We start from the raw sequence: 23,237 nt of genomic DNA, 5'->3' as shown, positions 1-23,237 counted from the left end.
AAAAAAAAAAAAAAATAAATAAATAAATAAATAAATAAATAAATAAATAAATACCTTAAGTTCTTAACTTAATGCTTATACTTATTTCCAGGAAAGTAGCTCATTACATGTACATGTACACATAAATATAATTCTTAGGATGGGTGCGGTGGTTCACACCTGTTATCCCAGCACTTTGGGAGGCCAAGGCAGGCAGATCACCCGAGGTAGGGAGTTTGAGACCAGCCTGACCAATGTGGCGAAACTCCATCTCTACTAAAAATAAAAAACTTACTGGGCGTGGTGGTGCATGTCTGTAATCCCAGCTACTCAGGAGGTTGAGGCAATAGAATTGCTTGAGCCCAGGAGGCGGAAGTTGCAGTAAGCCGAGATTGCACCACTGCCCTCGCCCTCCAGCCTAGATGACAGAGCAAGACTCCGTCTCAAAAACAAATAAATAAAAATAAATAAATAAATAAATACAATTCTTAAAACTATTTTGTGAAGCTTTCCATACAAATACATCAATGATGCATGTTTGCCAAAATACACGTCCAGTTTTAGGGCACAAAATATGAATACTTTCATTTCCTGACAATATGTGCCAGACACTGTTATGCTAGGTTCAAAGGACACAGTGAGAACAAGCAGCTGTGGTCCAGAGAGAACGCGTGCTAAGCACACAATCACAACGAGGCAGGAGTTTTATCTCACAGCAAGCAAGAAGTGCTCTGGAACAGACAGGCCAGTCCAGGAGACAGGAAGAAGTGCTCTGGAACAGACAGGCCCATCCAAGAGATGGGAAGAGGCTTATGGGAAGAAATACCACGTGAGCAGGAGGTAGCCAGATTAGGGAGGAGATGAGAAGGATAGAGGCCAAGAAAACAGACCCTGATAGAAGACACAGCATGGGTAAAGTAATTTGAATAACTAAAAGAAGCCAGCATGACTTCTTGGAGTGAGAGAATAGAGGCTGGAGAAATAGGAAGGGTCCTCATTGCCCAGCCTTGAAAGTCTAGTAAAGAGATCAACTTCAACCCAGGTGTCATGACAGTCATTGAAGGTTAGGTAGGAAGACAGCACAAACACACCTGAACTTTGGTATGATGTGGCAGCTGAAGTTCATGAGAGAGTTATCAGAGATCTCATTAGCATCACAGCATTAGGGATAGAGAAAAATGATCAGGTGGCAAATGCCACCAGGTACGGTGCATGGGGCTGGATGGCTGATGGGGCATGGGGGTTGAGGGAGGGAAGAACTCAGGAAGATTCCTTTCTTTTTTTTTTTTTTTTTTTGAGACAGAGTTTAGCTCTTATTGCCCAGGCTGGAGTTCAATGGCTCATATCTCACCTTACTGCAACCTCTGCCTCCCAGGTTCAAGCGATTCTCCTGCCTCAGCCGCCCAAGTAGCTGGGATTACAGGCATGCACCACCATGCCCAGCTAGGTTTTGTATTTTTAGTAGAGACAGGGTTTCTCCATGTTGGTCAGGCTGGTCTCGAACTCACAACCTCAGGTGATCCGCCCACCTCAGCCTCCCAAAGTGTTGGGATTACAGGCATGAGCCACTGCACCTGGCAAGATTCCTGAATGTCTTGCTTGAGAAAAGTTGACAGTAATGGCCACTTTACCAAAAAGGGAATTCTGGAAGAGGAGGAGGAAGGGGAAAAGGAGGAGGATGTGGTTTCACGGAAGAACATGTCTCCTCTCTCGCTGCCACACTGATCTCCACCAATTTCTTATTTGCTCTTTATACTCACTCTCTTCCTGGCTTCTTCATGCCTCTCCCCCACTTTCTCTGTTCCTGGTATTTACATTGACCTCATGTTTCTCTCTCCATATGATTTTTCTCACTGTCCCTCATTTGAGTTTTCAGTTTATCTCTCCTCTGCCATGTCTCTCACTTCCTCCCCTCTGTCTCTGTGTTTCCGGGGCTTCCCTTGATCCTCTGTCTGTCTCGACCCCTCCAAGCCTTTTCTTCCTATGTCTTGTCCTTGTCTCAAAAAGTCGTGTCCCTTCATTCCTTTTTTGGCTTTAACTCTACCCCCAGGGCCCCTTTCCCTCACCCTCCCCATTCTGAAGGTTGTCTCCAATGACCTTTCTTCCTTGCAAATCTGATGGTCACACACCTTGTTTGCCTGATCCTGTGGCAACTTCCAGCAAGCAGGACAAAATTATTTCCTTGTCAATCCTCCACCAACCTGGGAAAGCTTAGACATTATGTCCACTTAGGTAAAACTGGGCACACTCCTAAAAGTTGCTATTCCATGGCCCAGTCGTCCACCTCTTCCATACTGGTGCTCCTCAGCTTCTCCACCCAGGGTGCCATGCTCCAGGGAGGCGTTCAGCTCTCCTTTCTCTCCTGCCTGGAAGACTTAGGGCGCATACTCTAGGGGTCCTGCCAGTGAGTGCCTCTCACAATGTTGCAGCCTGGGCACATCACATGCCTCATCCTGCTTGCTTCCCTCACAAATTTGAAAGCAGCCAGAGGTTGAGCTCCTGTCAGAGAGGGAAGAGGGGAAGAGAAGCCCTTCCTCCCTCTACACCCTGATCTAATCAGGTAATTGGTCACTTAAGGGCGAGATTCAATTGCAGTACCTTGTCTACCATGTGGCCATCCACTGGGCATCTCTTCTGACCCTCTCTCCTTTTTTATTTGGAGATCCTTGAGTTCCCTGGGCACTGAAGAGAGAACATAAAATGAGAGACCAGATCCAGTGGCTGGGAAAAGGACTGAGATGTGACCACACTGAGCGCTGCGGTTGGGAGTGGAAGTGAACTGCTCCTGCGGAGGTGATGCCCTCTCCGAGGACCCCTGCTGCCCAGCCAAGTCCTGCTCTGCCTCTTCCCATCTTGTCAGATCTTGTTCTCTCTCTCTCTCTCTCCTACTCAGCCTCCCACCAGGATCCAATCCCCAGGCTTCTGCCCTAGGAAGGCATCTCTGCATTGTGGACTTAGCCAGCTTCTCTCTTGTCTCCCGGTGCAGCAGGAGGACACATTCCTCATTCTCCATTTTCCTTTCCCAACTCTCTTCTTCTACATCTCTTCCAACCTACATATCAGGCTCCAGTCCTGTTCTCTCTGTCTCTCCGTGTCTTTTTCTGTCTTCCTCACTTCAACTAGAAGACGTACCTTTCCGTTACGTCAATGTCTGCCTGCAGTGGACACTGGTCTATCCTTCTACTGTCATTCAGGACTCCTTGGGGTCTCCCTTTAGATACTGATCATTTGACACAGCACTGCCTTCCCCCTTCTGTGTGTGCTACAGACATCTACCACTAGTCACCCATGCAAACACCTGGCCATCATCAGCCTTACCTACTTGGGTCCTTGTGTCTGCTTGCTGTGTTTCAAGAGCATCACCTGGGCCAAGGATAGAATGTTCTGGCTTTATATATATGTTGACTTCACATCCCAGACAGGCTCAGAGGTTTCTGTTCTGGTTTCATAATGGATGACCCCTAGATGACATTATGATTTCATAAATATGGCACTGTGATGTCATAAATCAAAACCTAAAGTTTTTATTTAAATGCATTAATAAATTAATCAAATATCCTTTTTATCATGTATCCCAATTATCAATGACATCAGAATGACCTTCCACAGCTCTGAGAGTTCTCTAATATTTCTTCTATGTCATTCATTTCAGAAAAAGTGATCATGAAACACTGAACAAAGAAATAAAATTTGTTATGGACATTATGGTCTAAGGATGAGGGATATTAGGAAAAATAGAAAAGGAAGAAGACCAAAAATCTTCTTTTGGTCTTCTTATAACAGAGGCTAGTTATAACACAAAAGTACTAAAGGGTTTTTGAAAAGGCCCATCTGGTATCTGAAAGGTAGCTCCTAGCTACATGCCCCAGGGATGATGGATGAGGGTTTATATGGGAGGCACAGTGGTGCCATGGTCCTATGTGAAGGACCCAACAGGGAAGATAGCCTGTCCCACAGAAGGAACATGCCCATCATTTCCCTCCAGCCACCACAGCACAGGCCATCACTGGATGTAAGATCAAAGTACCAAGGCAGCAGCCAGATTCAAGCAGATGCAGGCAGAAAAACAGTGAAGCAGACACATGGGTAAAATGAGCAGGCTCAGCACCAGTGGGAACCTGCAGCAAGTGTGCTTAAGGGGTGTAGGAGGAAGAAGTCCTCCCAGGCAACCTGGAGGATAAGGACTTGTTATTGAAATCCTGAACTTGGAGACACTGCAGATGCAAACACTAAAAATTCGAGACAATCATAAACAGAGGCAACCCTCTCTTCCCTTACCCCCAGCACATTTCAGAATGGGGCAAGAACAGCAGAAGATCACAGCACAATCAAGAGGAACAGACCAACAGAAGATGAGGAATCTGAGCATGACCAGGTCAGGCTTTGAAAAGGGTCTTCACAGCCAGGTGCAGTGGCTCACACCTGTAATCCCAGCACTTTGGGAGGCTGAGGCAGGAGGATCACTTGAGCCCAGGAGTTCAAGACCGGCCTGGGCAATATAGTGAGACCCTATCTCTACAAAAAATTAAAAATTAGCTGGGCACGGTGGTACATGCCTATGGTCTCAGCTACTGGGAGACTGAGATGAGAGGATCACTTCAGGCCAGGAGTTCAAGGCGACAGTGAGTTATGACTGCACTCCAGCCTGGGCAACAGAGGGAGGCTCTGTCTTTAAAAAATATATAGAGAGAGAGAGAGTTTTCACCATCTGGAGCTGGCAGATACTGCCTGATCCTTTTTTTTCTTTTCTTTTTTTTTTTTTTTTTTTAAGACAGAATCTCACTGTGTCGCCCAGGGTGGAGTGAAGTGGCGTAATCTCAGCTCACTGCAACGTCCACCTCCTGGGTTCAAGCAATTCTCATGTCTCAGCCTCCCAAGCAGCTGGGACTTCAGGCATGTGCCACCATGCCCGGCTAATTTTTTTTTTTTTTTTTTTTTGTAGAGATGGGTTTTCACCATGTCAGCCAGGTTGGTCTCGAACTCCTGGCCTCAAGCGATCTGCCCCCCTCAGCCTCCCAAAGTTCTGGGATTACAGGCATAAGCCACCGTGCTGAGCCCCACCTGATTCTCGAAGTGAGACTCCAGCTCTGAGAGTGGGGGACTGGGTCACTGCACCCCTGGTTGAGAGGGTCTTGGCCAGACAACCCCACTGAGTATCCTCCATGAGACATTCTGGTAACTGGCGATGGCAGAGTGAACCTGCCTTTGTCCCCACAGCTACCCTGCCCAGGGCCCTTAGCTCATTTCCTGCAAAGTCCTGGTTGCCTCATGCCCACCCCCTTTTACACCACACCCTCCCTCTCCACTCTGTTCATGCTTTCTCATTGGCCTTTCCATGAGGGCTCAGAGTTCGGGTCACCTCCACTCCCTCCAGCTCTTTGCATTCTTTTTTCCCTGGATCTTTTTTTCTGCATGTATTTCCCCACTTTTGTTTCATGTTTCTGTTTCTGTCTTTTCCATTAGATTCCCTGGGTAACAGAAGAACGTAACTTCCGTCACAGTAGCAGAAAGATAGAAACAGCCCATCATTAACTGATGAATGAATAAACAAAATGCGGTAGAGACAAGATGGAATATTACTCCGCCATCAAAAGGACTTGAGATACTAATTCATGTTACCATGTGGAAAAAACCTGGAAACATCTTATTAAGTGAAGGAAGCCCAGACACAGAAGGCGACATATTGTGTGATTCCATTTACATGAACTGTCTGGAATAGGCAAATTTGTAGAGGCGGAAAGTAGATTACTGATTGCCGGCGATTAGGGGCAGAGGGAAATTAGATAATTGGTTAATGGGCATAGGGTTTCCATTTGGGATGATGAAACTGTTTTGAAGCTACAGACAGGTGATGGTTGTACAACATTGTGAATATACTAAATGTCACTGAATTCCACACTTTAAAATGGTTAACATCTGAATTTTACCTCTTTCCCTCCCAAAAAATAACAAAGGCTCTGGGTTCATCTTTTCTCACCTGATCTAGGCAACCCCATACATTGTCCCTCTGGGTTTCAGTTTCCTAATCTGCAAAATGGGCACATAAATAATACTAATCTCCAAAGGCAGCCACGAACACTAAACCCAGAGCCGCCACACAGCAGGCATTCAATCACAGTGAGCTGTTCATAACACAGTTATATTTACTGTTGTCCTTCAATGTCTTTCAATTCCCCTCCTTCCTCCTCTCTCTCTCAAAATACCCTCATCCTCTTCTCAGCACAAGCATCACTTCCTCTCTGTGTCTTTCTGTGTGACTACCTTTCTCTTTGAATATTCCTGCTGCTGAACAACACGCCCCCGTTTAAATCGGCCCCTTCTTCTGGCATCACCAGGAGTATCTTCTTTGACATTGTTGGCCATAGGCACATCCTTCTTAGCCCTTCATGGCTTCTCACTGAAGGTCTCCTATAAACTAGTAATTCACACTCAGATCCTCACTCTACCCTCCAGGTTATTGGGGAGAAAGTCTGTTTTTGCCACCTCTTGAGAGTGCTCTTGGATTCCAACTGGAGTCAGGTCACTTTGGAATCAACACGAAGTGACCCTCAACCAGCTCTGCCACCATCCCCAGCAGTGCAGTCTTCCCTCAGACCTCGGTTTCCTATCTCCTTTTCTTCTTAGTAGACCAGAAAACAAAGCTTTCATCCAGACATTATGACCTTGTTTACAGCTTGGCTGAAAGCTGGACATTTTTGGTGTCTCTTTTCCATCCCTTTTCTGGGAAAAGGGGAGCACTGAACAAAGAAAAGAATTCATTAGAGTCTGCAAGCAAGTGACCAGGAACCCCAACTCGTGACCACATGAATAAAGCACCCGTGTGTTCTTATAATTCAGTGGGAAACTCCTAGCCCTCCAGTCACTCTGAATCTCAGTGACTTGTGACTTGGTGTTGCTTGTTTCTTCCTCTGACGCAGCCACTAAAGAAAATTAACACAACACATAACCACTGAAATCCTATAGGTGATGAGCCTCTCAGGTTTTAAGGATGATGGAGCAGTAGAAAAATTATAAACCATAATTAATCATCCAACAAGATGATCAGAGAGGAGTGAAAGCGTATCTCAATACAAATTCCGTAAGTGGAATGTCTCTGTGACCTGTGCAAATCTTACGGAAGAAACAAAGGGGTTTCCTGAGGAGAAGAGCTAAGATCCTAGAGAGGTGCCTGTAGGTAAGAGAAGCCCAACAACCTTAAATGTGGGGCTAGAAAACAGCAGAGTTTTGGCTAAATTGGGTTGGAAAGATGAGTGGTTCCCAAAGAGCGAGGACATGGTGGAGGAACTAGACAGAGTTCCCCAGGGGTGACCCAGACCCAAGGAACAAAGAGAGGACTCTCTGAAGGCTACAAGCAGGGAGCAAATATTGCCACACTGGGAAATGTCCTGAGACGCCTGGACCAAGGTCCCCGGAGTCTGCCAATGAAGGGAGGCCAGGGCACAGGTTAGTTATATTCACACCGCCTAGCACAGGGCCTGGGACATGTAAGCTTTTCTTTATTTTTTTTTATTATGTATTTATTTATTTATTTATTAGACAGAGTCTCGCTCTTTGTTGCCCAGGCTGGAGTGCAATGGTGTGATCTCAGCTCACTGCAAACTCCACCTTCCAGGTTCAAGCGATTCTCCTGTCTCAGCCTCCTGAATAACTGGGATTTATACAGGCATGTGCCACCATGCCCAGCTAATTTTGTATTTTTAGTAGAGATGGGGTTTCTCCATGTTGGTCAGGCTGGTCTCGAACTCCCGACCTCAGGTGATCCGCCCACCTCAACCTCCCAAAATGCTGGGATTACAGGCGTGAGCCACCACCCCGGCCACATGTAAGCATTTCATGAATACTTGTTCAATGAATGACCGACCAAATGAAAGAAAGAAAAGTAGACCTAGACCCCAAAAGACAGGGGAAAGAATTGATTACCCTTTTTGAAGCTTTTATGAACCTCAATTAAATCAGGATACTCCTTCAAGTTAATCCTGCTGAACAGGACTGACAGAACTGAACAATCAAACACCTTCTCCAGGTGGCAGAGAGCCTGGTACACAACTCTCTGTACAGGAATCAAGTTTATACAAGCTTCTTGAGAATCCTGTTAAAAAATTCAATGGAAAAAGTAAACAAAATAATAGCTTTAAAGTTAAACAAAGATTGACAATGTAATTGCATAGAATACTTCCATTGTTCTCAGTGTAGGTTATTATTTTTCATGTAATATTCTAGAACTTCTTAAATATTTGATCCACTGTGTTAGAAAAACAAGTTAACCCTTCCTCTTGACTTTTGAGTTTTCATCCTGCCCAGGATGCCTTGGGAATAAATCTTACGGTGATTTTGTTGACTACACAGCAATCACTGCCCCCACACTCCCCACCTTCCCCCTATGGTATGAGAAGTCCTGAACAGGCTCCGGGAGACAGGGAGATGGTTCTTCCCTTGCCAAGAAGAACACAACAGGAAGAGCACAATCACACACTGAAGACATGGCTTCCTTCTCTGTACCTCCGGGGCACTGTTCAAAATACCTGAATTCCAAGGCTCCAGAACTACCCAACAAAATTTAAACACTTTAGACAAGACAACAGCAAGGCAGAAATTTGTTTGATAACAATTATAATGGCACAAAATCTCTGGGGGTTTCATCTGACATATGTAGACATTACTGCTTCCATTGTCTTAGTTATCGTAATTTTGTTTTATTCTTATATGTTGTATAAATCACTACATATTTGCAGAGCATATCAGTTTCACTCCAGCCATGTCACCATTACCGTCCACTCCCACCTCAATACTTGCTATAAAAGAACAGGGCAGCCAGGCACAGTGGCTTATGCCTGTAATCTCAGCACTTTGGGAGGCCAAGGCGGGTGGATCATTTGAGGTCAGGAGTTCGAGACCAGCCTGACCAATATGGTGAAACCCCGTCTCCACTAAAAATACAAAAATTAGCCAGACATGGTGGTGGGCGTCTGTAGTCCCAGCTACTCGGGAGGCTGAGACAGGAGAATTGCTTGAACCCAGGAGGCGGAGGCTGCAGTGAGCCGAGATTGTGCCACTGCACTCCAGTCTGGGTGACAGAGCAAGAATCCATCTCAAAAAAAAAAAAAGGTGGGGGGGGGCTTCAGTTAGAAATAGAGTGTCTTGTCCAGGAAAGGTGGCTCACACCTGTAATCTCAGCACTTTGGGAGGCTGAGTTAGGAGGTTCACTTGAGGCCAGGAGTTTGAGACCAGCCTGAGTAACACAGCAAGACCCCATCTCTACCAAAAAAGACAAAAAAAAAAATTAGCCAGGTGTGGTGGCATGCACCTGTAATCTCCCAGCTACCCAGTAGGCTGAAGTAAGAGGTTTGCTTGTGCCCAGGAGATCTAGGCTGCAGTGAGCCATAATTTTGCCACTTTACTCCATCCTGGGCCACAGAGTGAGATGCTGTCTCAAAACAAAACAAAACAAAACAAAAAGAAAAGAAAACAAAAGAAAAAAAAATAGAAGTGTCTTTAATGACATCTGTTTACCCCATTACCTTCTACCTTATACAATAATTAACCAGCAGAAAAGAGTCTTCCCACAAAAGGCATAAAAGGCCTTTCAGGCAGTTAGCAATATACTAAACTTTGAATCCAGGATGCCAAATATAAATGAATGTGGGGACCAGACCACAGTGGGTGATGGAATAAACTTCACTTACAGTATATATTTTTTCAGTGATAAAAGAATTGTGTCTGAGGCTTTCAAGAAAAGGAAATGGCTTTGTTATTGCATTTGCTATCTCCACCTTATTTTCCTTGAAGTGATTGACAAAGATCTCACAGGAAATCTTCTTCTTCTGGACCGCTGCAAACATCCTAAGGAAAAAAAGCACAATGAGAAAATAAACATCAAGATTTCAAGGTGCCTTTCCCAGCCAAAACATTCCAGACCCAGATGACTTCACTCGCAAGTTCTTCAAAACATACATTTAAGAAAGAATATAACCAATCTTACACAAACTCTTCCAGTGAGTAAAGAAAAAAGGAACACACTCTAACTCACTAGAGAAGGATAGCATAATTCTGATACACAACCTGACAAAGACATTACAAAAATGAAAAGTACAGGTTACTATCTCCCATGGACAGAGATGAGAAAACAGCAACAAAACATTAGCAAGTCAAATCCAGCAATAGTTAAAAAGAATAATACATCATGACTAAGTGGGACTTATTCCAGGAATGCAAGAATTCTTTAACATTTAAAAATCAGGAAATGGTGCTTGCTTCGGCAGCACATACGCTAAAATCAGAACAATACAGAGATTAGCATGGCCCCTGCACTAGGATGACACACAAATTTGTAAAACATACCATTAAAAAAAATCAGGAGGCCAGGCACTGTGGCTCACGCCTGTAATCCCAGCACTTTGGGAGGCTGAGGCAGGCAGATCACGAAGTCAGGAGTTCGAGACCAGCCTGGCCAACATGATGAAACCCCGTCTCTACTAAAAATACAAAAATTAGCCAGGTATGGCACGGTGGTGTATACCTGTAATCCCAGCTACTCCGGAGGCTGAGGTAGGAGAATCGCTTGAACCTGGGAGGCAGAGGTTGTGGTGAGCCAAGATTGTGCCATTGCACTCCAGCCTGGGCAACAGAGCAAGACTCTGTCTCAAAAAAAAAAAAAAAAAATCAGGAAATGAATATCACCAGATTGACAAAATAAAGGAAAAAAATATATGATAATTTCAATAGATCCAGAAAAAGTGAAAATATAATAAAATACCTGTTCATGATTTCTAACTCTCAGAAAACTAAGAATAAAAGTAACTGTTTTAATATAATGAAGTATATAAACAAACAAAACCCTATGACTAACACTATACTTAAATGTGAAATACTAAATACTTTCCCACTCAATTTGAGAACCAGACAAAAATGTCTACTGTCACCATTTCCATTTAACACTTACTAGAAATCCTAGACAATGCAATAAGGTGAGAAAAAGAAATAAAAAGAATAAACCCAAAAGGGAAGAAATATAACTACCATTTTTTGCAGATGACTATATACTTGGAAAATCTAAAGGAATGAATAAACTATTGGAATTAATTAGTAATTTCAGTCAAGTATCTGGATTCAAGATTAATATGCAAAATCAATTGCGTTTTGTATACTAGCAAATTACAAGTTTAAATAACAATAGAAAAACAATATCCTTTTCAGAAGCATCAAAACCACTAACAATAAAGGTAAATCTAACAAAAGATGTTCAAGAACACTACACTGAAAATCATAGAACTTTTGCTAAGAGAGATTAAAGAAAGCCAAAATAAATGGAAAGGTGCATTTGTGGATTGAAGACTAAATATTAATATGTAAATTCTCTCCAACTGATTCATAGATTCAATATAAATTCAATAAAATTCAAGTGGAATTGTTTGTGGAAACTGACAAATTGAGTTTAAAATATAAATGAAAATGCAAAAGACCAAAGTTAGCCAAAAGAGTCTTGAAAAAGAATCACAATGTTTTAACTTCATATAAAGTTACAATAACTAAGACAACATGATATGGGCATAAAGACAAGCATATAAATCAACAGAGACTACAAGAAAGAGAAACATACATATAAGGTCACCAAATTTACAACAAAGACACTGCCACATTTCAGCAGGGAAAAGGATGGTCTCTTCATGAAATGGTGTTGGAGCAATTGAACACCCTACCTCATACCATACACAAAACTTTACTTCAAATGAATCATAGACCTAAACATGAAAGATAAAATAGTAAAGCTTCTAGAGCAGGTAGTATAATATCCTCTTGGCTTAAAGTAGGCAAAGATTTCTTGCAAAAGATCCCAAAACACTAACTATGAACGAAACCACTGACAAATTAGACTTACTTAAAATTAAGAACTTTTGTTCATCAAAAGACACTATTAAGAGAGTGAAAAAAAAAGCCACAGAATATGTGAAGATATTCACAACACATATCTAACAGAAGACCTCTATGTAGAACATGTAGAAAGAATGTCTAGTAATTAGAAGAACACAAAAATCCCCAACTTTTTTAAAAAATAGGCAAAATAACAGGCATTTCATAACAAAATACTCAAATGACCAATAAACCTATCAAAAGTGCTCAAAAGCATTGTTTTCAGGGAAAAGCAAAGTAAAACTCAATGAGATACCACTATGCCAAGATACCACTATCTATTCACCAAAATGGCTAAGATTTTAAAAAAAAGAACAAAACAAAAAACCTAGCATCAAATGTTGACAGGAATATGCTGTTTGAAACACTCATACATTGCTAGTGGAGTGAAAATTAGTACACCCACTTTGGAAAACTGGCAGTGTCTACTAAAGCCACCCTATGACCAGGCAATTACACTCCCAGGTCTATACCAAGAAAAACAAAGCAAAACCAATAAAAGAAACGTCAGGGTTCAAATATCTTTGTCTCACCTAGGTAACATTTGCAAAAGGGTAAGTTACAATAGGTAGCATTCCATCACCAGCTATCACTTGCCACTTTTTACCTGATTTCTCAGAGTTTAGTTTCTTCTACTTTATAATATGCAGTTGGTTTTGTGACCCAGTTCAAAGAGGTTTTGGAATAAAACTGAGTATAAGTAAATACATATAAAAATCCACACGGAGAAAGATGACAAAGGAAGGGAGAAAAAGACGCATATCCTCTGTTCACCTGCTGACTTCCTGGTCCTGCTACTGTCTAGGCTGCAGAGCCCCATGGGGGCTGATGCACCATCCGCCAGCATCTATGCATTTTCAGGCCCAATTTGGGCTTTCCAACATGGCCCCCAGGGACCAGAACAAAATGTCTGAACTGTCTCACCCAGAAAGTAGAAAAGGGAAGTGGAAGTATTAATATTTATGAATGCCTCTGTATTTGTGAAAACCAGGCCACAGATACTTGGAGTTTCTCAACTCTTGTGAAAATATGGTAGCAGGGAATTAAGAAGGACTTACAGAATCATGTCTGGAGGACCAGAAGAGGGTGCAGCCCAAGGAGGAGGAACAGGAGGTCAACTCCGAGGAGTCCATGGAAGTCAGGGACCCATGTGTTTATGCAAAGGAAAGAGGGCGGAAAAGTCTATTTGACCAAAGTTGACTGAAGTTGTTTCTAGGTGAAGTAACATAGTTATGTTAGAGAGAAGTAAACCTCTATGTTTGCCTCCTCCCCTTGCAGACATGGCCATGGGAAAAAAAAAAAAACAGAAAGACAGAAAGAAACTTCCAAGCCTCTCTCAGGCCTATGAGTTGGCAGGGCACACTGTGACCTTGACTGGACAAGTTAGACCCCAAGCATTTGGACATAGTTTGGAGGAAGCAGAAATGCTCTACATCATAAAGTCGGGGGAATGCCCTTAGAGTTTCTAAAAAACAGCCTAGGAGGAAAAAGAGAAACCTCTGGACCCCTGGGGCCAGAGGCAGGAGCCAAGTTGATAAAATAGCCAACCATTTAAAGAGAGTACCGATATGAGGCTTTAAAAAAAATACCCCCGGAATTTAACACTCTTCCCGTTGAGAGGTGGAGTCTGTGTCCCCTTTCCCTTAATCTGGGATCTGTGACTCCTTGACCAACAGAATGTTTGAATATGGCAGAAGCAATGCTATGCTGATTTTAGGACCAGGTCTTAAACCACAGGAGGGCCCCAGCCAGCCAGCCATGTGGTGCGCCATATTGGAAGTTGATGCTGCAGCCCTGGTCAAGCTGCCAGGAGATACCCATCTAGAGCAGACACACACCATCTCCACTGAGCTCTGCCCAAACTGCAGGTGTATCACAAAATAAAACGAGACTTATTGTTTTAAATCTCTGCTGTAGGGTAGTTTTTTTTTTTTCACAGTAGTATAACTAGAACAGATTTTGAAGTAGGATGCAGTTATAACAAAAACATAAAACATGGGGCATTTGGCTGTGGGACAGAGCAGTGGATGGAAGCCTAAAGGTGTTCCAGAAGATGTCAGTGCAGTGTATGGGAAAGGGAAAGAAACACTAGTGCAATCTGGAGGAAGGAGACCCTTGTTATGTAGTGGTAAAAGTTCTGTGAAACTCTCACCTGCAGTCATGGGGAAGTAGGAAATGGACCCAGCAAAATCAATGACCTAGAGATGTCCAGGCAGTGGAGTTCAGAAAGGTTTCTCATGGGCTGGGCCAAGGGGATGAGAACCAAGATTATCTAGGTCTTAAGAGGTGAGATGAAGATCCAGCTACATTTTTGTGTGTACACAATGATTTTTTTCACTCATACTCTGATATTATTCAACAAAGATTTGAAGTGACTTTTTAAAATACTGAAAATGTATCAGTACAAAGTTAAAGATAAATTGGAGCAAAGAGAGAATGAAAGTGGGACATGAACTAAAACCAGGGACCAGAACTCTGAACAGAACTGTGGAGCAGAGACAGGGAGGCAGCTGGGAGCCCAAGGGATGCTGGAATCCAGGGCTCGAGGTGAGCAGAGCCCAAAAGGAGGTGAGGATTCAAGGGCCCCAGGGGGACCGTGCTCCAGAACGATGCTTTCCAAATCATGTTCCACTGAATCTGACTTCTGAATGTTTTTTGGTTTGTTTTTTTGTTTTGTTTTGTTTTGTTTTTGAGATGGAGTCTTGCTCTGTTGCCCAGGCTGGACTGCAGTGGCATGATCTCGGCTCACTGCAACCTCCACCTCCCTAGTTCAAGCAATTCCCCTGCCTGAACTAGGGATTACAGGCACCCGCCACTACGCCTGCTAATTTTTTTGTATTTTTAGTAGAGACAGGGTTTCACCATCTTGGCCAGACTGGTCTCGAACTCCTGACCTCAGGCAATCTGCCCACCTCAGCCTCCCAAAGTGCTGGGATTACAGATGTGAGCCACTGCACCCAGCTGACTGCTTAAGAGGAATCCCAGAACATAAGGGTTCTGTGCCCAAATAATAAAAAATGTGGGTCAACGAGGCTTCTATCCTTCTTCTTCTGCACCCCTCACCCTGGTTTGCATTTCTCTCCACACAAATTGGGTACACATCCCAGCACGCCAATGGAGGACATCTTCACCGATGGACAGGCACATGCAGGTCCTGCACATGCATGGGTCTCTCCTTCTCTCTCCCTTCTCCCTCCCTCTCCCTTCTCCCTCCCTCCCCTACCCTCTCTCTCTGGCTCTGACTTGTCACTTGTGTGTCACATGTCTCGCTGAGGCAGGATGTGCTCCCTCTGAGCAGAGCCATCTCTCCCAAGTGCTTCTCTCTTTTGCTCCCAACCATTATGGGGCAAGTTAACCTGAGCAAGAGAGTGGCCCAAATGTGCTGACTTCTCTGACTCCCTTGGCAAGAACAAAGCACTTTGGTGTTCCTTGGATGGTTGTTGGGAGGATTAGAACTCTTGTGGTTCAGAAATAACCCTTTGATTCTATACCCCATGCCCTAGTCAATAGAAAGACCTGCATTGCAATATCGTACCCTAGCTGCTAGTAACATACCATAACTGAATTCCCATCTCCCAGTCTTTTTTTTTTTTGAGACCAAGGTCTCACTCTGTCACCCTGACTGGAGTGCACTGGCATGATCTCAGCTCACTGCAACCTCTGCCTTCTGGGTTCAAACAATTCTTCTGCCTCAGCCTCCCAAGTAGCTGGGACTACAGGTGCGTGCCACCAGCCCAGCTAAGTTTTGTATTTTCAGTAGAGATGGGGTTTCATCATGTTGGCGGCTGGTCTCAAACTCCTAACCTCAGGTGATCCATCCACCTTGGCCTCCCAAAGTGCTGAGATTACAGGCATGAGCCACTGCACCTGGCCTTCCTGGAGTCTTTAAAAAAAAAATCATTCCAGGTCAGGCACAGCACTTTGGGAGGCTGAGGTGGGTGGATCACTTGAGGTCAGGAATTCAAGATCAGCCTGGCCAACACGGTGAAACCCCGTCTCTACTAAAAATACAAAAATTAGCCAGGTGCAGTGGTGTGCACCTGTAATCCCAGCTACTCGGGAGGCTGAGGGAGGAGAATCGCTTGAACCCAAGAGGCAGAGGTCACAGTGAGCTGAGTTTGCACCACACTATACTCCAGCCTGAGCGACAGAGCAGGACTCCATCTCAAATAAATAAATTAAATAACTCCTTTAAATTTAATTCAGCTTAAGTTTTTCTTTTAACAGACCAAGTGTCTCAGTGTTTGTGCAACCCGACTGACTCTAACAGAGTGGTCAGGAGACCCCACCTTGAGAAACATTCTTCCTTTGACCTTTGGGCTATTAGAACCAGGAACTGTTGGATACTTCAAAGCTGACAGTCTCAACTTCTGTTTGTCTTTCTTTTTTTTTTTGCTTTTTTTGTTTTGTTTTGTTTTGTTTTTGTTTGGAGACAGAGTCTCACTCTGTCGCCCAGGCTGGAGTGCAGTGACAGGATCTCGGCTCACTGCAACCTCCGCCTCCCTTGTTCACACCATTTTCCTGCCTCAGTCTCCCAAGTAGCTGGGACTACAGGCACCCGCCACCATGCCCGGCTTTTTTTTTTTTTTTTTTTTTTTTTTGTATTTTTAGTAGAGACGAAGTTTTACCGTGTTAGCCAGGATGGTCTGGATCTCCTGACCTCATGATCTGCCCGCCTCAGTCTCCCAAAGTGCTGGGATTACAGGCGTGAGCCACCATGCCCGGCCTGTTTGTCTTTCTTTTCTTTGCAATTCCATCCAGGTGAACCTTGGCAGGCCTCCTGTAGGTGCAGTTTATCTCAATCCCCATCTTCCCTCCTCTTCCGCTGAAATCACATCTCCCCACTGAATGAGGCCTCACTGTGGTAGTGAGTTGCAAGGAACTTATCCTTACTTCAGACCCAACTGTGTAGTGCACTTATTACTGGGAAGATTGAAAGGAGCGAGGATCTTGGCCAGGCGTGGTGGTGCATGACTGTAATCCCAGCTACTAGGAAGGGTAAGGCAGGAGAATTGCTTGAATCCAGGAGGTGGAGGGTGCAGTGAGCTGAGATTATGCAACTCCACACCACCCTGGACAGAGTGAGACTCCGTCTCAAAAAAAAAAAAGGAATCAGAGGCCGGGTATGGTGGCTCATGCCTGTAAGTCCAGCACTTTGGGAGGCCAAGATAGGAAGATCACCTGAGGTCAAGTTCAAGACCAGCCTGGCCAACATGGCAAAACCCCGTCTCTACTAAAAATATAAAAATGTGGCTGGGTGCGGTAGCTCATTCCTGTAATCCCAGCACTTTGGGAGGCCAAGGCGGGTGGATCACGAGATCAGGAGTTCGAGACCAGCCTGGCCAGCACAGTGAAACCCCATCTCTACTAAAAATACAAAAATTAGCCAGGCATGGTGATGCATGCCTGTAATCCCAGCTACTCAGGAGGCTAAGGCAGGAGAATCACTTGAACCCAGGGCAGAGGTTGCAGTGAGCCGAGATTGTGCCACTGTATTCCAGCCTGGGAGACAGAGTGAGACTCCATCTCAAAAAAAAAAAAAAAAAAAACATTAGCCAGGTGTGGTGGCACAGACCTACAGTCCCAGCTACTTGGGAGGCTAAGGCAGGAGAATCTCTTGAACCCAGGAGGTGGAGGTTGCAGTGAGCCAAGATCGTGCAATTACACTCCAGCCTGGGCGACAAGAGCAAGACTCCATCTCAAAAAAAAAAGGAATGAGGATCTCTACATTATGGGGAACATATCAGTTTCTTGGTTAAGATTCAGAATAAACACAAACCTAAGTGGTAAGATGATTAAAAGACCTATGTCAGAGCACTTGGCTTAGAGAGGACACTCTGGTTGGCTCTGCAAATCCTCTCTGCCTCAGATGACTCCCCCAAACCAATTGTGGTCATCTCTCTGCCTCTCTGGTTACTGGCTCATGGATGGTCAGGACTAAGCCAGTTTGCACCGATGACATGCAATAACAGTTTTCCTGGAGCTTGTGTGCAAAACCAGCCAGTCTTCCTCACCCTGTGACTCTAAACCAGGCCCTGTCTCCCAGCTGCTGCCAGCAGTCATCTCATGACCATGAGAGGAACCTCAGGGTGAACATATTCTCTTTATTTAGGCCAATTTGAGTCAAGATATTTGTTAACTTGTGGATCCTAACTTTAAAAATCTTCAGAATTTATTATGTGAACAGAAAAGGTTTGGGAAGAAATAAAAAGAAACAGGAAAAAATAGGATCCGTTTAAGAACCAGGCTTGGGAAGAAGAAAAATTGTCTGTTTGTAAATGACATGATCTTACATATAGAGAGCCCTAAAGACACCACCAAAAAACTGTTAGAACTAATAAACGAATTTCATAAAATCGCAGGATACAAAATCAACATTAAAAAGTTCATTGTCGGGGGCAGGACAAGACAGCCAACTAGATGCAGCCAGGAAACATTTCTCCCACTGAGAGAAACCAATCTATCAAGTACACCACCACACCTTGGATTGATCTTCTGAGGGAAAATACTGAAACTGGATAGAGAGGCACCGCAGACATTGAGGCTGAAGATGGAGGAAGCTGGGAAGCCTGCATGGGATTGTCGAGTGCTAGGACCAGATCCTAGTTCTGAACAGGACCTAAGGGAGGAACTGTGAGGCACCATTCTCCTGTCGCAGGCCTCTGGGAAACCAGCTACAGGAGAACGCAGCGACTCCCACAGACATTTGAAATGGCAGAGGGAACTGTCCGAAGAGCAGGCAGAGGCAGAGTTGGAACCTCTGTGGAGTCCAGAAGGTTTTGCTTGTGGGGCAGCTGCAGTGATACACAACCATAGGCACCTATCCCCCGAGGCTCTCAGTCTTGCTCTGGGTGACTGTAGCCCCTGAGGAGTGCCAGCCTGGGAGAGAGCAGGGCCTTTTCCGGAGGACTGAGGTGCATCTGATCTACATGCCCCTCTGTACACCAGCCCCTCCCAGGGCCCCTTCCTCACTGCTCCCGCCAAGAGTGTGGCCTCCACTGCCCTGTCTGAATGTTTGGCTGGTGGCCTGGGAGCAGTTCAGCCCCCAGCACAGCCAGTGCTCAACCTAGAGGGACTAGAGGACAAAGACACGGTCTTAGTCCCAATTGCCCAGTGTTTGAGTACACTGCTCAGGGGTATTGAGCTGGGATCTGTAGCCTGAGCTCAAGCAGTAGAGGAGCCCCCACTCTCAGACACTGAGAAGAGGAAGGCACGGGTTCACGCGCTGGTGCAGGAGCTTGGCATGTATCCCTCACTAGACCCATCCAGGTAGGGTGTAGGTCAGCTGCAGCCTCTGCCCAATGGAGCCCCATGGCCCAGAACACCTAATAGCCCAGTGATCTGGGCACAAAAGGCTAAGGGTAAAACTAGCTGGTCAGGCCTACCCCAGGGGCAGACAGCGGTGGGTGATCCAGTTGAGGGAGAATGAGCTGCATGGTCCACAACAGTCTGCTGGGTAAAAAACCCCAGGCCACAGGTGCCAACCAGCTGCCCACCTACAGCACCACCACCCTGCCCAGGGAATCCTCCACCCTGACTCACTGCACCAACAGACCACCCACAGACATACCCTACAACCCACCCTGATTCTGCCAAGCACAGAGAACCAACAGGTCCCCAGGAAGTTTCCAGGTCTCCCGGTGACCTAACCTTTAGCTTGGACCGCCCCTAAGGGGGAAGTACAGCCCTCCTGGGCCTTGGAGTCAAGGCCCAGAAATAAACTTGGCCAAGGCCCAGGAATAAACTTGGTGAGAGAATCATTTCTCATCCCCCCAACTCCCCTTCCCCAGAGCACTGCAGTAAACACATTGAAATACAAAAAAAAAAAAAAAAAAAAAAAAAAAAAAAAGCACATAGCTGAGTAAGACCTGTCTGCTGGTCCTTACTCTTAAACACCATTGACTGGATCACAGCCTGAATTACACCACCACACAAAAATAAATTCCTTCAACACACATCGCCTGTGAAACACAATACAGGAAATTAGCCACAACTAAGAAACAAGTACAGAGCTTTGGCCCCGTGGAGGCACCCAGAAACAAAGTCAATCAACTGCACACAATAGACACCACACTCAAACCCTCATGGGAAAACAGAACATATAAACAAAAGCCCTATCCAGACGACAGCAACTTCAAAAAGATAAAGAAACACCAGCCTTCTCCAATGAGAAAGAATCAGCACAAGAACTCTGGCGATTCATAAAGTCAGAGTATTTCCTTGCCGCCAGAGGTTTGCACTAGCTCCCCAGCAATGGATTGAAATGTCTGAAATACTGGACATAGAGTTCAGAATCTGGATGGCAAAGAAGTTTAACAAGATTCAAGAGAAAGTTGAAACCCAATCCACGTAAGCCAGTAAAACAATCCAAGAATTGAAAAATAACAGTCATTTTAAGAAAGAACCAAACTGAACTTGTAGAATTGAAAAATTTACTACAGAAATTTCAAAATACAACTGGAAGCCTTAACAATAGACTAGACCAAGCTGAGGAAGGAATTTCAGAGTTTGAAGACTGACCCTTTGAATCAACACAGTCAGACACAACAAAGAAAAAAAATTTTTTTTGAATGAGCAAAACTTCTGAGAAATTTGGGATTATATAAAGAGACCAAACCTATAACTCACGGGCATTCCTCAGAGAGAAGAGAGAGTAAGCAACTTGGAAAACATATTTGAGGATACTGTTCATGAGAAGTTCTCCAATCTCACTAGAAAGGTCAATATGCAAATTCAAGAAATTCAGAGAACACCTGCAAGATATTATACAAGACAACCACACCCGAGACACATAGTCATCAGACTTTCCAAGGTCAATGCAAAAATGAACACCTTAAAGGCAGCTAGAGGAAAGGGTCAGATCATGTACAAAGGGAACCCCATCAGTCTAACATCAGGCTTCTCACCAGAAACCTTCCAAGCCAGAAGAGTGGGGACCTATTTTCAGCATTCTTAAAGAAAAGAAATTCCAACCAAGAATTTCATATCCCATCAAACTAAACTTCATAAGCAAAGGAGAAATAAAATCCTTTGCAGACAAGCAAATGCAAAGGGAATTCATTACCAGTAGACTAAGCTTACAAAAGATCCTTAAGGGAGTTTTAAACACAGAAACGAAAGAACAATACCTCCTACTACAAAAACCCCCTGCATACTTAGCCCACAGGCCTTGTAAAGCAACTACACAATCAAGACTACAAAGCAACCAGCTAACAATGTCATGACAGGAACAAAATCTCACATATCAATATTAACCTTGGATGTAAACAGTCTAAATGTCCCCCTTAAAAGTCACAGAGTGGGCCAGGCATGGTGGCTCACACCTGTAATCCCGGTACTTTGGGAGGCCAAGACAGGCAGATCTCCTGAGGTTAGGAGTTCGAGATCAGCCTGGTCAACATGGCAAACCCTTGTCTCTACTAAAAATACAAAAATTAGCCAGGCATGGTGGCGTGTGCCTGTAATCCCAGCTACTCAGGAGGCTGAAGCAGGAGAATCACTTGAACCCAGGAGGCGGAGGTTGCAGTGAGCCAAGATCATGCCATGGCACTCCAGCCTGGGCGGAGACAAGATCAAAACTCTGTCTCAAAAAAAAGGGGGGGGGAAGGAAAGAAAGAAGTCACAGAGTGGCAATTTGGATGAAAAAAAAAAAGACCCAACTGTCTGCTGTTTCCATGAGACCCAAATTACGTGCAACAACAGTCACGGGTTAAAAGTAAAGGGATGGAGAAAGATCTATCATGCAAACAGAAAACAGAAAAGCAAGGGTTGTTATCACATATCAGACAAAACAGACTTTAAACCAACAACACTAAAAAAGAACAAAGAAGGGCATTACATAATGATAAAGGGTTCAATTCAACAACAAGAGTTAATTATCCTAAATATACATGCACACAACATTGGAGCACCAGGATTCATAAAACAAGTACTTCTAGCCTAGAAAAAGATGTAGACAGTCACACAATAACAGTGAGGTACTTAAACACCCCACTGACAACTTTATACAGATTGTCAAGACAGAAAACTAACAAAGAAATTCTAGACTTAAATTTGACACTTTACCAATTGGACCTAACAGACTTCTACAGAATACACTACCCAGCAACCACAGAGTATACATTCTTCTAATCTGCACAGGGAACACACTCTAAGATTAACCATGGTCGGGTGCAGTGGCTCATGCCTGTAATACCAGCACTTTGGGAGGCCAAGGCAGGTGAATCACAAGGTCAGGAGTTCAAGACCAGCCTGGCCAACATAGTAAAACCCCGTCTCTGCTAAAAATACAAAAATTAGCCGGGCATGGCCGCACATGCCTGTAGTCACAGCTACTCAGGAGGTGAGGCAGGAGAATCACTTGAACCCCGGAGGTGGAGGTTGCAGTGAGCCGAGATCGTGCCACTGCACTCCAGCTTGGACAACAGAGTGAGACTTCGTCTCAAACAAAAAAAAAAAAAAAAAAAAAAAAAAAGATTAACCACGTTTGGCCATAAAGTCAGTCTCAATAAATTCAAAAAAGTTAAAATCATACCAAGCAGACTCTCAGATCACAGTGGAATAAAAATATACATCAATACCAAGAAGGTATCTCAAAACCACACAATTACATGGCAATTAAACAACTTGCTTTTGAATGACTTTCGAGTAAACAACAAAACTAAGGCAGAAACCAAAAAGGTATTTGAAATTAATCAAAACAGAGACACAACATACCAAAATCTTTGGAATACAGCAAAAGCAGCATTGAGGAGAAAGTTTATTATGCTAAACACCTACCTTAAGAATTTAAAAAGAGCTCACATTAACAGTTTCACATTGCACCTAGAGGAACTAGAAAAACAAGAACGAAACCCCAAAGCTGGAGGAAGAAAAGAAATAACTAAAATCAGGGGAAAATCAAACAAAATTGAGATCCAAAAATGCATACAAAGGATCGATGAAACAAAAAATTGGTTCTTTGAAAGGCTACACAAGATACATAGACTGCTAGCTAGATTAACAAAGAAAAACGGAAGATTCAAATAAGCACAGTCAGAAATGACAAAAATAACGTTACACACCTGTGGTCCCAGCTACTCAGGAAGCTGAAGCAGGAGGATGGCTGGAGCCCGGGAAGTCAAGGCTGCAGTGAGCTGAGATTGTACCACTGCACAGCAGCCTGGGTGAAGAGCAAGACACTGTCTCAAATAAATAAATATTTTTTTAAATAATAATAATCCTATTAAAGAGTGGGTAAAGGACATGAACAGACACTTCTCAAAAAAAGACATACAAGTAGCCAACAAACATATGAAAAAATGTTCATCATCACTAATCATCAGAGAAATGCAAATTAAAACCATAATGAG

General features: G+C 44.0%; 1 protein-coding gene across 1 annotated transcript in view; it reads right to left on the bottom strand.

The window, feature by feature from the left end:
• LOC108540437 (nuclear body protein SP140-like protein) overlaps positions 1-22,984 on the bottom strand; it is a 25,259-nt gene extending 2,275 nt beyond the window's left edge. Inside the window, exons 1-3 of the mRNA XM_017889511.1 lie at positions 22,950-22,984; positions 9,663-9,819; positions 7,900-8,068 (exon numbers count right to left, since the gene is read on the bottom strand). Coding sequence (XP_017745000.1) covers positions 7,900-8,068; positions 9,663-9,818 — 325 coding nt within the window. The 5' untranslated portion in view covers position 9,819; positions 22,950-22,984. The remainder of the gene's footprint in view (positions 1-7,899; positions 8,069-9,662; positions 9,820-22,949) is intronic.
• Between the last annotated feature and the right edge of the window lie 253 nt (positions 22,985-23,237).

Source organism: Rhinopithecus bieti, unplaced genomic scaffold (genome assembly GCF_001698545.2).
Source record: "Rhinopithecus bieti isolate Rb0 unplaced genomic scaffold, ASM169854v2 scaffold_19546, whole genome shotgun sequence".
Taxonomy (NCBI): domain Eukaryota; kingdom Metazoa; phylum Chordata; class Mammalia; order Primates; family Cercopithecidae; genus Rhinopithecus; species Rhinopithecus bieti.
The sequence above is the reverse complement of the archived record's forward strand: the minus strand, read 5'-3'. Positions and strand labels throughout refer to the sequence as shown.